The sequence below is a fragment of the Petaurus breviceps genome, unplaced genomic scaffold, assembly GCF_028583685.1.
Source record: "Petaurus breviceps papuanus isolate PSGF00001 unplaced genomic scaffold, PetGlider_PUasm1.0 419, whole genome shotgun sequence".
NCBI classification, from domain to species: Eukaryota; Metazoa; Chordata; class Mammalia; order Diprotodontia; family Petauridae; genus Petaurus; species Petaurus breviceps.
This window is the reverse complement of record NW_027186324.1, coordinates 13485392-13502755: the sequence shown is the minus strand read 5'-3', so window position 1 is coordinate 13502755 and position 17364 is coordinate 13485392. Positions and strand designations below refer to the sequence as shown.

The 17364-nt window shown below is 37.3% G+C and overlaps 1 protein-coding gene across 1 annotated transcript in view; it reads left to right on the top strand.

The window, feature by feature from the left end:
* The window catches only part of EPHA6 (EPH receptor A6), an 862386-nt gene that overhangs the window by 800323 nt on the left and 44699 nt on the right, over positions 1–17364 (top strand). The window contains exon 15 of the mRNA XM_069100744.1: positions 14648–14797. Coding sequence (XP_068956845.1) covers positions 14648–14797 — 150 coding nt within the window. The remainder of the gene's footprint in view (positions 1–14647; positions 14798–17364) is intronic.

Sequence of the window (17364 nt, the reverse complement as noted above, 5' to 3'; positions counted from 1 at the left end):
AAGCAAGAATTGACTGATGCTGTCTTTTTTCTTTCATCTGGCATCATCACACTATTTTTTTGCTCCAGAACAGTGATCCTAGGCCTTCTTTGATCTTCTTATTTCCAGAATAGATTTTAAACCTTTTTTTATTATTCTTTATATAGTTACTTTTGAGATTCCTTTACCACCTTACCACACCTTTCTAAATCACTCCTATTTTATTTTAGTGGAAGAGGGAGGTAGTGATCCAGATGCCTGTGATCAATTGATTTCCTCCCAGCCCAGTTAATGAAATCATAGAAATAACAAGCTAGTAACAGAGATAATGGGGCAGGCAGTTGGTGCAGTAGATAAAGAGCCAGGCCTGGAGTCAAGAGTCAGGAAATCTCATCTTCCTGAGTTCAAATACATCCTCTGACACTCACTAACTATGTGACCCTGGGCAAGTCACTTAATCCTGTTTGCCTAAGTTTCTTCATCTGTAAAATGAACTGGAGAAGTAAAATGGCAAACAGCTTCAGCCGCTCTGCCAAGAAAACCATAACTGGAGTCATACAGGACTGAAAATGACTCAACAACAAAAACAGAGAGTGAGATTTTAAGGTCTTAAAGAAAGTATAAATAAGGGCTTATGTGATTTATATTTTTATAAAATTCTCTATTCAAAACTTATGAAATTATAGGGTAATTGGTCATGCTCTATAGCCCCTTAAAAACTGAGGCACTCTCCAAAATGTCAGCAAAGGTAGGGCATGGCCCTCCAGAATGTGATTCCTAGCAGCAAAGAAAAAAGACCCCCTAAGAAGAAGAACCCAGTCCTTGACAGGAAATAGTGTTTTGTGTCTCATAGGAAAAGGGGTGTCTCCTGCTCTTTGCCCTTCTCCTTCTTCCCTCCCCAAGGAATTTTGCAGTGAACCTATACACCCAAAATCCAGTCAGTGAATCATTGAACAAGCATTCATTAGGCACTAAGTTCTAGAGATACAAAAAGAAAGTGGGGGGCAGAGGGAAAGCAGGATGAGTAACATGTTCCTTGGCCTCGAGGAGCCCAGATTCTCATGAGGGATACATAGGGTTGTCTATCTTGCCAAGACAAAATACAAAAAAATATAATAGATAAATTATAAATGAAAGGTAATCTCAAAGTGTTGAGGATTAAGTTTTAGATTAAGGGTGCTCAAGATTGCAAAATACCAACATGCCAGGTCCTGCCAAATGAATTTGACCCAAGTCTTCTCTCTGCCAAAGTCAAATAAAATTTATTTGAGATTTGCCATAATGGGTAGACTCTTAAGGAGCCTAGGTATCTATAACACTTGTATTAGACAAGCAGCCCAGAATAGTCTGACGCAGAGTGAGTCTGCACTAGATAATTCTCAGCACTTTCATGGAGACAAGATGCATCTTATATATAGAAAGATTGTGGAAGGGATCTAGGGGTGGTCTAGAGGAAGATTTGGGGAAGGCTCTTGAGGAGGAGTCTAATAAAGATCTTGAGGGGACTGAGGTCAGACTCCAGTAACATTCAGTTTCACAATCCCTTGAGTTTCAAATTTTCTCCATATTCTACTCCACCTCCCCTCCCCACCATGGCTGCCTGCTATCAAGTATAGGATCTGCAAATACTTTCACATCAGACATTAGTCAGGTTATAAAGAAGGATTGTTAAGGATGGAATAAATAATGGGAAAGAGGAAACAAAACCAAACAAGAAAAAGAAAGAGAGCAGGAAATTTGCTTCAATCTGCATTCAAGCTCTGTTCTTTCTAGTTCTTCCTCTGAATGTAGACATCTGTCTCCATCATGAGTCTTTTGGAGTTGACTTATACCCCTACATTGCTGAGAAGAGTCCAGTCTATCAAAGTTGGTCATCAAACGTACGTTGTGTCTGTAATTGTGTACAAATTTCTCCTGGTTCTGCTGTTCTCACTCAGCATCAGTTTGTATAAGCCTCTCCAGGTAAATATGAAGTCCATCTGCTTCTCATTTCTTATGGCACAATTTAATTACATTCATATACCACATCTTCTTTGGCATTCTGCAATTGATGGGTATCCCCTTAATATCCAATTCTTTACCACCACAAAGAGAACTGCAATAAATATTTTTGTACACATGGGTCTTCCTCTCACTTCTATGATCTCTTTGGTATACAACCCTGGAAGTGGTGTTACTGGGTCAAAGTGTATGAAATGGTTTATAGCCCCTTGGGCATAGTTCCAGATAGCTCTCCAGAATGGTTGAATCAGTTCACAACTCCAACAACAATGCATTAGTGTTCCAATTTTTCCACATCCTCTCCAGCATTTGTCATTTTCCTGTTTTGACATCTTAGCCAATCTGACTGGTGAGATGTGGTACCTCAGAGTTGTTTTGATTTGCACTTCTCTAATCAATACTGATTTAGAGCATTTTTAATATATTATAAATATCTTAAATTTCTTCCTCTGAAAATTGCCTGTTCATATCCTTTCACCATTTATCAATTGGGGAAGAATTGTATTCTTATACATTTGACTTGATTCTCTGTATATTTTAGAAATGAGGATTTTATCAGAGACACTGGTGTAAAAATTCTTTCCCAATTTTCCACTTCCCTCTTAATCTTGGTTACATTGGCTTTGTTTGTACAGAAACTTTTCCATTTAATGTGATCAAAATTATCCATTTTGTATTTTATAATGCTCTCTAACTCTTATTTGGTCATAAAGTCTTCCCTTCTCCATAAATCTGAAAGGTAAACTATTCCTTGCTTTCCCAGATTGCTTCCAGTATCAACCTTTATACCTAGATCATGCATCCATTGAGACCTGATTTTGGTATATGGTGTTAGATAATGGTCTATGCCCAGTTTCTACCATACTATATTCCAGTTTTCCCAGCATGTATTGTCAAATACTGAGTTCTTATCCCCAAAACTGGGGTCTTTGGATTTATCCAACAGTAGATTACTATAGTCATTGACTGCTGAGTCTTGTGTACCTAATCTATTCCAATGATCCACTACTCTATTCCTCACACAGTACCAAGCAGTTTTGATGACTGCAGCTTTATAATACAGATTAAAATATGGTATGGCTAGGCCACTTTCTCCAGCATTTCTTTTCATTACCTCCCTTGATATTCTGGACCTTTTATTCTACCAGATGAATTTTGTTACTATTTTTTCTAGCTCTATAAAGTAATTTTTTGGTAGATTGATTGGTATGGCACTAAATATGTAATTTAATTTAGGTTAAATTATAATTTTTATTATGTTAGCTCGACCTAGCCACAAGTAATTGATGTTTTTTCCAATTAGTTAGATCTGACTTTATTTGTGTGAAAAGTGTTTTGTAGTTGTGTTCCCATAGGTCCTGGGTTTGTTTTGTTAGGTAGATTCCCAGATATTTTATAATGTCTACAGTAACTTTAAATGGGATTTCTCTTTCTATCTCTTGCTGTTGGATTTCGTTAGAAATATATAGGAATGCTAAGGATTTATGTGGGTTTACTTTATGTCCTGCAACTTTGCCAAGTTTATTTATTTATTGTCTCAAATAGTTTTTTACTTGATTCTCTAGGATTCTCTAAGTATATTATCATAACATATGCAAAGAGTGATAGCTTAGTCTCTTCTTTGCCTAATATGATTCCTTTGATTTCTTTTTCTTCTCTAGTTGTTACTGCTAACATTTCTAGTACCAGCTTGAATAAGAGGGGTGATAGTGGACATCCTTGTTTCACCCCTGATCTTATTTGGAAATGCTTCTAGCTTATCCCCATTACATATAATACTTGCTGATGGCTTTAAATAGATGCTACCTATTATTTTAACAAAGGCTCCATTTATTCTTATACTTTCTAGTGTTTTTAATAGGAATGGATGTTGTACTTTGTCAAAAGCTTTTCTGCATCTATTGAGATGATCTTATGGTTTCTGATAGTTTTATTGTTGATATGATCAATTATACTGATGGTTTTCCTAATATTGAACCATCCTTACATTCCTGGAATAAATCCCACCTAATAAAAGTGTATTGTTCTTGTGATAAGTTGCTGTAGACTTTTTGCTAATATTTTATTTAAAATTTTTGCATCTATGTTCATGAGGGAAATTGGTCTATAAGTTTCTTTCTTCATTTTGTCTCTTCCTGATTTAGGTATCAGTACCATATTTCTTTCATAAAAAGAATTTGATAGGACTCTTTCATCATAAATTTCCCAAATATTTTATAGAATATTGGAATCAATTGTTCTTTAAATGATTAATAGAATTCACTTGTAAATACATCTAGCCCTGGAGATTTTTTCCTATGAAGTTCGCTGATGGCTTGTTTGATTTCTTTTTTCTGAGATGGGGTTAATCTTGGCAACTTATATTTTTGTAAATATTCATCAATTTCACTAAGACTGTCAAATTTATGTGCATACAATTGGGAAAAATACTTCCTAATTATTGTTTTAATTTCCTTTTCATTGGAGGTATGCTCACCCTTTTCATTTTTGATACTCGTAATTTGGTTTCCCTCTTTTTTTTTATCATATTGACTAAAGGTCTATCAATTTTATCAGTTTTTTTCATAAAACCAGCTCTTAGTTTTATTTATTCATTCAATAGTATTCTTAATTTCAATTTTATTATTCTCTACTTTGGTTTCCATTATTTCTAATTTAGTATTTAATGGGATTTTCAATTTGTTCTTTTTCTAGCTTTTTCAATTGCATACCCAATTCATTGACCTCCATTTTCTCTAATTTATTTATGTATGCATTCAGGGATATAAAACTTCCCCTAAGAACTGCCTTTGCTGCATCCCACAAGTTTTGGTATTGTCATTCTCTTGAATGAAGATACTTATTGTTTCTATAATTTTGTTTGACCTACTAATTCTTTAGGATTAAATTGTCTAGTTTCCAATTAGTTTTCAGTTTATCTTTCCATGGCCCTTTATTGCATATGATTTTTATTGCATCATGATCTGAGAATGATGCATTTAATATTTATGCCTTTCTGCACTGAATTGTGAGGTTTTTATGCCCTAGTACATGATCGATTTCTGTGTATGTGCCATTTACTGCTGAAAAGAAGGTATATCCCTTTTTATCCCCATTCAGTTTTCTCCAGAGATCTATCATATCTAGCCTCTCTAAAATTCTATTCACCCTCTTAACTTCTTTCTTGTTTATTTTGAGATTAGATTTATCAAGTTCAGAGAAGAGGAGATTGAGTTCCTCCATTAGTATACTTTTGCTATCTATTTCTTCCTCTAATTCCCTTAACTTCTCCTCTAGGAATTAGGATGCTGTACCATGGTGCATATATGTTAAGTAATGATATTACTTCTTTTTCGATGGTGCCTTTTAGTAGGATATAGTTTCCTTTCTTATCTCTTATAATTAGATCTATTTTTGCTTTTACTTTATCTGAGATAAGGATTACTACCCCTGCTTTTATTTACTTTAGCTGAAGCATAATATATTCTACTCCAGCCTTTTACCTTTACCCTGTGGGTATCTCCTTGTTTCAAATGTATTTCTTGTAGATAGAATATTGTAGGATTATGGTTTTTAATCCATTCTGCTATCTGCCTCTGTTTTATGGGAGAGTTTATCCCATTCACATTCACAGTTCTGATTACTGTGTCTTTCCCTCCATCCTATTCCCTCCCCTGTTTATGTTTTTATTTCTTCCTTCTCCCCATCCTTAAGAGTTTTTCTTTTGACCACCACCTCCATCAGTATTCCCTCCCTGTGACCCCCCCTTTACCTACCCTTTCCCCTTACTCCTATTTCTCTCCCTTGTCTCGACCTACCCCCCTTTTCATTCCTCCCCTTTCCCTTCCTACTACCTGTAGGGTACAATGGATTTGTATACTTAACAGAGTATGTTATTCCCTCTTTGACCCCAAACCAATGACAGCAAATTTCATACAGTGCTTCTCTCCCTCTCTCCTTTCCCTCTATTAAAATCAGTTTTTGTGTCTTTTCATATTAGAATGTTAAATTTAACTGATTACATTGATCCCTCTTTGAACCAGAACCAATGAGAATAAAGTTTGTATGATGTTCATCTCCCTCCCTCCTTCCTCTCTACTATAGTATGTTGTTATGCCTCCTCATGTGGCATGATTTACCTGATTCTGCTTCATCCTTTCTTTTTCTACCATTACAGTCCCTTTGAACAGCTTAATAATATTTTTTATCATCAGATAAGTTCATTTATACCCATACCCTCTGTCTATGTGTATCCCTTTTAAATGTCACAATAATCACATAAATTTCAATATTGACAGGTTTCAGCTTCTCATATAAGGATGTAAACTGTTTGCTCCTATTGAATCCCAAGTTATGTGCATGTGCATGCGTGGGTGTGTGTGTGTGTGTGTGTGTGTGTGTGTGTGTGTGTGTTCCTTGTTTAACTTTTTATGTCTTTCTTGAGTCTTGTAATTGGAGATCACATTTTCCATTGATCTCTGACTTTTTCATCAGGAAAGTCTGGAAGTCCTTTATTTCATTAAATGACAATCTCTGTACCTGAAAGATTATGCCCAGTTTTGCCAGGTAGTTGATCCTTGGTTGCAGTCCTAGTTCTTTTGCCTTACAAAACATCAAATTTCAGTCTCTCCAATATTTTAATGTAGAAGCTGCTAGGTCCTGTGTAGTTCCATGATATTTGAGTTGTTTCTTTTTGACTGCTTGCAGTATTTTCTCCTTAATCTTGTAATTCTGGAATTTAGCTACTATATTTCTTGTTTTCAAGAATTTTCAAGAGTTTTCAGTTTGGGATCTCTTTCAGGAGGAGGGCAGTGAATTCTTTTGATAACTATTTTACCCTCTGATTCTAGGACCTCAGGAGAGTTTTCTTTGACAATCTCTTGGAGGATGTTGTCCAGGCTGCTTTTTTCATCATGGCTTTCCAATAGACCAATAATTCTTAGGTTGTCTCTCCTGGATCTATTCTCCAGGCCAGTTGTTTTTCCAGTGAGATATTTTACACTTTCTTCTAATTTTTCAGTCCTCATGCTTTGTTTGACTGATTCTTTATGCATCACTGAGTCCTTAGCTTCGGTTTGACTGATTCTAGTTTTTGGTGAATTATTTCCCTCGGCTAGTTTTTGAAGCTCCTTTTTTAGGGTGGTATTTTCTCCAGTTAGGTTTTCAACCTCCTGTCCCAGTTCACAAATTTTACTTTTTAGGGATTTGTTTTCTTTAGTGAGATTTTTTTCCCAGTTTTGGTCACTATAGATTTAAATTTATCTTCTACCTCTCTAATTTGGCTCTTAAAATCTTTCTTGAGCTCCTCCAAGAATGCTTTTTGGTCCTGAGATCAGTTAACATTTCCTTTTGTTGTCTCAAGTGTGAGTATAGAGTCCATGTTGTCCTCTGTATTTGGTTGTTCTTGGTCACTATAATAAGATCTGGTTCGATTTTCTTGCTTTTCCCTTCTCAGCTTCCTTTTTTCCCATTGTGACTTCCTATTTCCTTATTTTTCAGGATGGGAGCTAAAGGCCTAATTGTTGATATTGTGTGCTGTAGCCTCTGGGTTTCTAGACTGAGCCCAAGGCCAAGACTCTCAGTGTTTCTGCTAAGTTACCCTGAAGCTCACAGAGTAACCGGTGGGGGAAGGGTGGTCTGGCTGCTTCAGATTTCCTCCTCTATTCCCCTGGGCTACATCTCAAGCAGGCTCTGCATCTGGCAGCCAGCAGAGCTGGTGTTTGCAGATACCCCTGCTGGTGCTAATGCCTACCTGGGCTTATGCTATTAGTACTTGATGGCTCCACCACCCTGGGCTTTGGTATCTCCTGCTGGTCGCCTGAGGGGGGGCTTGTTGGGACCCCTCCTGCCCTTCACTTCAGACTCCTTGCAGCCTCAGTTACACCCTTTCTCAGTGACTCCTAAGCCTGAGGTTATTTCCACTATTTCAGTATTTTACTTTGGGTGGGACATTTATCTCTGGGTTTTCTGGGTCAGGGAGGGGAAAATCAGAGCAGCTAGGGTTTACTCTGCCATCTTGGCTTCTGGAAATTCAGGTAGGTGATTTTTGAACTTCCAGACTGTGGGCTGATAGTCCCAAGAGAAGCTGCTGTCACTGCTGCAGGCCCTGCACTTTCTCTTACCCATCTCTGATTGATCCTCCATCCTGGGATGAATTGCCCTTGGGTAAGTGAGTCTGCTGGCAGAGGCTCCTTGTCACTCTGCTGTAGTCTACTCTCAGTTCCGTGCTGGTGCAGCCCCCCCACCCACGTGCTCCACACTCCCCCTTCCCAAACCTACATGGGCACTTTCCTGGGCTGTGAATCTGCCATGCTCCATTTCCCAATGGATTCCATCCCTCTAAAATCTGTTCAGATTCACTTTTTAAGGTTTACTGACGAAATTCATGGAGGAGATTAGAAAAGTTCCTGCTTCCTTTCCTCCATCTTGGCTCTGCCCCCCCCCCCCCCCCCCAAAAAAATGTCTTCCTTTGCATGGCAAATGACATTGTATAAAGAACATATGATTTGAGGTTACAAAAAAGAATCACTCTCTTTTTTAAGTCTGTTTTGAAAGAAACCAACATTGACTTAGCAAAGGGACAACCTGAACCCCCAGTGATACAAACATCCACATATTCAGTGATATGCTGTAGCTGAACTGGCTGAAGAATCAATTATTAAATTTTTCAGTGTGAGCATTTACAACTTGGAAATTGGCAAACACTACAAATCAGGGATTGATTTACTATTTTGTTTGTTGTGCAGACATTAAAAATGACAACAAAAATATAAATAATACAAATTAAATTTATGAGTGTCACACATACATTTTTATAGAGAGTCAGTTGTTAAACATTTACCATCCCATTCCTGAATATGGTTTGCCCAATATGGTGAGTAAGATTCAGTAAAAGAAATGACAAGATGAAACGATTGTTCTTACATTGCTTTAGAAATTTGATCTTCAAATTTGGCCTGCAGAGTTTGGAAATAATTTTCCAACTTTGAAATACAGAGTCATAGGACTCAGAAATTTTATCTATAATTGTTTAACAAGATGAAGAATACGATGGAGAGAAGTTGAAATCTTGGCAACCTTACACTAATATTTACAGATAAGCTAATTGTGAGGAGGTTTAGGTGCTTTCAGAGACTGACAAAATACTACCACTCCAATTCCCATTTGGTAATCAAAGTGTAGCACTCCTTTACCCAAAGAACTGGAATGTAGTTAATTTGGATGAGTACAGAATAGGACAGAGGGTCTCAGTGTATTCTGATTGAAGAACAAAAGGGCCTGTAACTATATATCTGAAAAGGAAGCCTCTTTCTCTTACCCAAAATAGAAGGGATAATGCCAAAATCTCATAAGAAGAAGTAAACAAACACACAGAGGACAATGCAACAAAGAGAAGAAGGGAAAGGACAAGAGGCTGCCCATTCTTGAAGTCTCCATAACACCACCACCACTGCTGCACTGATGAGAAACAGAATGCTGAGCAAAAACTGTATCTGAACAACATGAAAGCTGTTCCTGTTGCCAAGAATGAAACCTGATCCTCCTGCTTCCCCATCTTTTTTATCACTCTAAGAAGAAGGCAGGAGGAGGAGGAAGTAGGGAATGAGGAGGAAGATAAGAAGGAGAGGAATGAAAAGGAGGAGGAGGAATAGAAGAAAAAAGGAGAAAGAGGAGGAAGAGGAGGAGGAGAAGAAAAAGAGGAGGAGGAGGAAGAGGAAAGAAAAAACAGAGAAAAGAAGAAGGAAAGCAAGAAAGTGGGGGAAGAAAGAAGGGAGAGAGGAAGGAAAGAAAAGAAAGGAAGCAAGGAAGGGAGAAAAATTACTTGTATAAAAGATATTTTGATGCATATTACTACCACCAAAGCAGAGAACAGGTAAATCCTGAATATCCTGGTTATAGAATGAGACAAGTTTTCTGGTAAGAGTATGTTTGATAAGGGAGTGGAGTCAGCCCTGTCTGAAGCAATGTCCTTAGATAACTTCCATTCTCACTGTCTCTCCCAGTAGCAGGATGTAAAGCCAAGCACACGCAGCTTTCCAGAGGACTACTACTGTGAACAGTTTCAAGGTTCTGATTACATAGTATAGTGAACTCTCTATTTATTGAATAACAAGCTAAGAAAAATATCGACAGAAGCCAAAGTATAGCATTCACAATATTATAGCATAACAAGTTATCCCTAAAGTGGCCACATAGTTTTCACCAAAGTGATCATATAGTTTTAAACAAAAGATATCATTCCTTATAAGTCCTTATCTCAATCATCCTTAAGTAGCAGGTCTCCTTAAGGGACACAAAATACAAAGGTCAAAGTTCTCCACCCCTAGGTCACAGTAAATCATGATCTTCTCAATCAATTCACGTTATACAAGTAAAGTCTTGACTAGAGGCTGGCTCTTAGCTTCCATGCTTCCTCTTACATGGTGCCAGCTTCTGCCCTAATCTACACAACTGTCACCTGGATCCAAAGGCAGGCATCTCTCAGATCCTTGTCCAGTTCCTCATCCAGTTCCTCGTCCAGTTCCATTGAAGCTCACGGTGTCCAGTCCACCTCAAATCCTTTACAGTTCCTGTTTCTGGGAAGACAAAGCTTAACAGAGCCAAAACAACATCCATGCAGATTTCCTACATCATCAATTCACCATCTCTCTGTGAAATCAACACAGACCCACAAACAAGGTCCAAGAGGTCAGCACAAATCATCAGTAAAGTCCCAGGACCTCCAAAACCCTCCTCCAGGACTTGTGTAAACAGACAACCAGAAAAGCCTCTTTCAGGGCTTCCAGTAAGGTCCCAGGGCTTCTGTACAAAGTCATAAATAAACATCAACACACAAACATAGAGTTTCGGGATACCACAGATTTTCTCCTTCTTGACTCTGCTGCCACAAGAGTTCTCTTCTCAGTTCTTCTCAGTTCTGCTCTCTCCCAGCTTGGGCTTCTCCTTATATATGGTCATTAGCTCCTTCCCTTCCTGTTGCATCAGCAATAGAAGTTCACAAGTTCTAGGGTTCACAAGTTGTGGGGTTCACAAGTTCTGCTTCTCAACAAAGACTTGATACAACCATGGGCCAGAACTGAAACAAAGTGTCAACTAAATAGCGGGAACAAGGTGTTAACTACTTCTTTGCTTGCCATTACACAGGATTAAAAGAATCCCATTCCCCATTAGTAGTAAGTAGAGTGACAGTATTGACTATGTGGAAATGCCAGAAGCTGGGATCTGTAAAAAAATAATGCTGGTCTACACTAAGATGAGAACCTATAGCCCCAGTGCAATATTTACAGTGCCCACAATCAGGATAGGGACTGTGACTATAACTATCGTGTGGCATTCGATCGCAAAATATGTCAAATTCTCCAGATAGAGAATAAATTTGAAGGATTTGTTTAGATACCAGAAAACTGAATCCCAAAACCATTAAGCCAAAGTACCAAAGATATTCAGAAGCCATAATAATAATACTGATAGCCACAGCATCTTTTAGCCTTCCCACAAACCAATACAAGATCAATATTTGCTCACAAATCTCTCTATTTCCTTGCCTAAGCTCCTCTACCCCCAACTGTCTCCAACTGTCAGACTCACTCTCTACCAGCTTCTCTGTGGGCTCTGCTTCACCTCAGCAATTTCCCTCCATCACAGGCTCCATGCAATTACATTCAGCCTATTAGGGGGCAGAGTTTATCTTCACAGCAGGGGAGATCTTCAAACTCCATCCCGGGTCTATTGAGGGGCAGGGAAGATCTTCAAACTCCCATTCCCATTACAGAGCCAGAGAGGGACTAGCTAGTTCTCCTCATCCAAATACCTCCTACCCCCAACCACTGTTAGAAAAGGGGGAGGAGAGAGAGAAACCAAGTTGCACATACTTTATTCTGTGCATTGTTTAGCTCCATTTTGTTAGGGTCAGAATCTTTTCCTAAATCTCTATATAGATCCAAACATATTCAACATTTCAATTTAGTTCACTCCAAATCAAGAAATATTCATTAAGCTCCTATTATCAGCTAGGCATTGGGATACAAAGACAAAAATCAAAGTCTTTCTCCTCAAGTAGTTTACATCCTATTTTATATGCTTCTTGAATGCAAATATCACTCCTTTGTCCATGAAAGAAAATTCAGCTGCATAGAAGTCCATGCCAATCTAATTACATTTTTAAAACAAATCCCACTCCAATATTGAGATAAGGATAAATCCTAAAATAATGCTCTTTTAGCCACCATGGCTGACTACTCTTAATTTTAGTTTTCACTATGTATTTGCCTATTGCTTCTGAGCTTGCAAATAGGGATTGCTTCATTCTTTGTATTTGTACTGCCTAGCACATAGTAGGCAGTTGATAAATACTTCTTTTTTTTTTAAGCAATCGGGGTTAAGTAACTTGCTCAAGGTTACACAGCCAGTTATTTCTGGGTGTGGTGCTGAGTGTCTGAACCCGGGATTTGATCTCCAGGTCATCCCAACACTGGAGCTGGTGCTCTTACTCCCTGAGCCACCTGGCCGCCCCTGATAAATACTTCTTGATTAATTGATTCTCTACTGTTTTGTGTAGGCAACATATTTTTGATACTTTCATCAAATTGCAGCTTTGCTTTTATTATGCTTAATATATGTTGGGAAATTAAAAATTGTAATAATGATTCACTCTTTATAGAACTTTTGATTGGAGACTGAGTCTCAATGAAATTAGCATTGGGAAAGGATCAGCAGACATGGTTTCAAATCATAAGGGTGCCCATTGTTTTGCTTTCTGACCTTGGGCAAATAATTTCAATGCTTGGAACCTTAATTGTTTCATCTGAACATTGATAGGGTTCAACTAAATGATCTCTAGGGTACCTTCCAGTCTGAATGTTCCATACTTTTCACTTTATATGCAAATCCTTGCAATACTATTACTATAGCATCAGTACATAGTAAATGACTAATAATTGTGTGTTTAATTAACCCCCAATTTTGCCTTGCAGTTAATTATTTTTCCTATTGAATATTAATCACTTTTCCCCACTAATAATGTTAGCTAACTAGCATTTATGGCATGTTTTAAAGGTTGCAAAGTGTTTTATAAATATTACCTCATTTTGTTCTCACAACACCCCTCAGGAGGAGGTGCCTTTATTATCCTCATTTTACAGATGAAGAAACTGAGGCTCGTTAAGAGAGGTTCAGTGACTGGCCCAGGGCCACACGACCAGTCTACACTCTAAGACCAGATTTAAAGTCAGTTTTTCCTGCCCACAAGCTTAGAGTTCTATCCATTGTAGCACCTAGCTGCCTAGTAAGTGATCACAAAATAGAATCACGTGTTTGATTTACAGTTTCCCTGTTGGCCAAAGCAGGAACTTTTTCCCTTCTGATTTTCAATAACCTGTGTACAAAGAACTTAAGAAAACAAATTTTCCAACAATTATGATGATGGTTGTGGCGCTGATGGTAATGACTAATAGCACACTTTCTTCATCAAATTCTACCTCTGCTATGCACTCCGTCAAAAATTATTTTATTTAACTATAAATCAACTTCAGGGTGCTGAAAAGTTGTTGCTATTACAGCTCACAAACCTGCTAACTGCTCGATTCTGCCATCTAGTGGAGCTATAAAGCATGGCTCAATATATCTTAAAAAAAAAAAGTCGGGGCAGCCAGGTAGCACAGCGAGTAAGAGCACAGGCTCCAGTGTCGGGATGACCTGGGGATCGAATCCCGGGCTCAGACACTTAGCACCCACCCAGAAACACCTGGCCGTGTAACCTTGAGCAGGTTACTTAACCACAGTTGCTTAAAAAAAAAGTCCTGGGGAGGTGAGAAAGTTTCAAAAATGCCAAATGAAACGAACAAATGTTTCTATTCTTGCCATTGTCACTGCAAGGAATTTCTATGATGTTCTTAACAATATTCTGCAAATGTTATTAAAAATTAAATACAATACACAAAATGTTATTTAGATTTCCTAAAACCAAACTACTGAAGAATCAGAAAATAGTTAAACTATATAGGTTCAACTTTAATTTTCTCTTTTCAGTGAGCTCAGTTGTTTAAATGAAAGATTAAAAAAAAACAAAAGTATTGAGTAATTTAAAGCATTATTACACAAAAACTGTCTATTTTAGATGCGTTTGTACCATGTCGAGGGATTTATAGGAAAAGATTAAGAGATAACCGAGATGATTACAGATGGAAAGAAAAGGAAAGAAATTCAATTCTACTGTGTTTAACGCTGATTTAGCAAAGTACTTCTCTATTCAATATTTAACCACTTGCCTCAGCCAGAGGTTCTTTTTCATTATTATTATTATCATTTACAAATGCAATGAAATGTTTAATAATTATAATGTAATACTTGGTTTTAATGTTCCAAATCTGGAACTCCCATCAGAAGGTAAAAGTGTTCTGTTTAATTATGTGCATCTAAAATAACATCCGGTAACCCTAATGAATAAAATGTTTTCTTTATTCTGAAGTGTGACTTCTTTCCAACAATGCTGTTTCACTCAGGGAAACTCACTTAACAGTTTTAAAATATTCCATTTTCTTTCTATTTTCAATTTAAATTGCCAAGCCACTATTGAGTGTTCAGAATTTTTTTTGTCAGAAAGATCTTTGATGACAGTAATCCCAAATTTGAAATGGAGCTGGAGTTCTCTACTATAAGTCAACTGAGTAATCTACAACATATTTTCCAGGGTGGAAAAATCCCCATAAGATGGACAGCCCCAGAAGCTATTGCATACAGGAAGTTCTCATCAGCTAGTGATGCATGGAGCTATGGCATTGTCATGTGGGAGGTGATGTCCTATGGAGAAAGACCTTACTGGGAAATGTCCAACCAAGATGTAAGTGCTACAGATATGCAAGTTTAAAGTTACCTTGTCAGTTTAAAGTTTTTGTCATTAAGGTGAGGGGGGAGTATCTCTCTTCTCTAAGATCAATGGTTATGATGGAACTCAGTCCAGGTTCTATCAGTAGGATAATGAGAGTAAGGTAGTAATATTCTGTTCATTGTCACTGGATTTGTGCCTTGTTTCAAGTACGGGCCTTTTTCTAAATCTTTGAATTCTACCTGAGTTATCCTATACAATACCATGAATTACATATAACAAAAAAAGGTAAGAAAAAAATAAATTTTTATTTTTCATCCACATTTCATTCAAGGGGTGACTTGAAACTGCAAAAATTTAAGTTTTCCTTAAAAACACTGCATAGAACTTTCCCTCAAAGAAAACAATGACTCCTAATAGGCAATGTATTAATACATAATAATAATATATAATACTAACATTAATATCATATATATGATTGTTATACATGTGGTCTTTACTTTGATCTGATTTATCTATTCAATATCCCTATAAAATAAAGAATTATCATAAGATCATCAATTTTGTCCTGGGAGGGACCTGAGAGGTCATCTGGTACCATCCCTTCATTTTGCAGTGAGGAAAATGAAACCCAAAGAAGGGAAATAATAGGCAGAACTGAAATTTGAATCAAGGTCTTCTCACTCTAAAGTTAGTGCTGTTGTCGATGCCTCGATTTACTGTTACGTCAATATGTCAAGAATCTGTTATTTCATCAGGGTAGGAAATCTCCACCAGGGGCTTAGAGAGCTGCCTCAGCACATTGCTTGGGCACAACACTAGTAAACCACACATTCCAATGGAGGTGTTTCTGACTCCAGGTCTACGTCCTTATCCACTATACAAGCTGCTTCTCATTGTAGATGATGAAACTGAGATGCAGTTTATTCATTTGACATTCAACTAATATCCAATGAATGAATAAAAAGGCATTCACTGTATTTAACACATACTCTCTGCCAAGATTGTGCCACGCACCAGGATAGACTTACAAAAGCAAAAAGAGCCCCTTCCCACAAGAGGTTTATGTTCTAGCTGGGGAAATGACACATTTAAAGGAGTGGTAGCTGGGGTGGGGGGACAGTTTCAGCTCAAAGAGGTTAAAAAACTTACACAGGAAATAAATTACAGTGCTGAGATTCAGACTTACCTTCTGGCCTTGTCACTTTGCTACACCTTGCCTTGCCTACTGCCACATTATGCCAGGCATTGGGGGAGGTACAAAAACTTAGATAAACCATGATTCCTGCTCTCATGGGGCTTAGGATCTAATAGGGAGACAACTTACAAACCACAGACACCAAGAATCAGTGTGTTATGGTGTAATCCATAATAATTAACAACAAAACTGAGACATAAACTTTTCAGAACAAGAGATGTTGCCATACTGGACATTTATAATCTCTAAATGATACAGAATTCAAGCTTTCAAAAATAGAGACCTAACTGTAGAAATGAAAACTTTATAGGTATAAGACAAGATACATGTCTTCTCTTTTTTCCTGTCTACTGTTGAAGTTGTCCCAAAGCTGTCGTCAAAATGAGTTTATATTCCAATACTTTTACCCAATTTAAAAGAGCAATAATTCTATCTATCTGGGCAATATATTTTAGAAAATTAAATACAAAAAAAATAAAATAAAAAATAGTAGAATAATGGTTTGTCCTTAGATGTCTCCCCTCACCCCTCTTGAAAAGATTGAAAGTCTCCTTTTTGTGTTGAATCCTGTAAAGCCAAGCATGAGCAGTTTTCCAGAGGACTGCTGCTGTGAACAGCTTCAAGGTTCTGATTATATGGTATAGTGAACTCTTTATTTATTCAGCAGTAAATTAAGGCAAAATACTGACAGAAATCAAAATACAGCATTCACAATGTTATGACATAACAATTTATCACTAAAATGGACACAGTTTTCACCAAAATGGCCACAAATTTTGAACAAAGTATAATCATTTAGTAACTCAATCATTTAGTAAGCCCTTAATTTAATCATCCTTAAGGAGGTTTGTCTCCTTAAGGGACACAAACAGGTTTCTACTGGAATTCCTCCAGTTCTGATTCCAGAGTAGAATTCTTTCCGCTATCTCCTAAATCTCCACACAGTTCTCTTGCTTACTCAGTGGAGTCAATTCGGAGAAAATTTACCTTCTATTTTTCTCTCAATACCATAGAGAATATTTTCAAAATCCAAGTGGAATTCAGGCAGATAGGGATAGAATCCTCAAGGAACATTCATCTTCATCACCTGATAGTGCCACCCCCTCTCAGACTACCTTACATTCAAACTGTATCTATCTTGCATGAGCCTAGTTATTTGTTTTCTACCCCATTTAAATGTAACCTCCTTGAGGACAGGGACTTTTTACTTTTTTCCTTTCTTCCTTCCTTTCTTTCTTCCTTTCTTTCTTCCTTCCTTCCTTCCTTTCTTTCTTCTTTCTTTCTTTCCTTCTTTCTTTCTTTCTTTCCTTCTTTCTTTCTTTCTTTCTTTCTCTTAATTTCTTTCTTTCTTTCTTTCTTTCTTTCTTTCTTTCTTTCTTTCTTT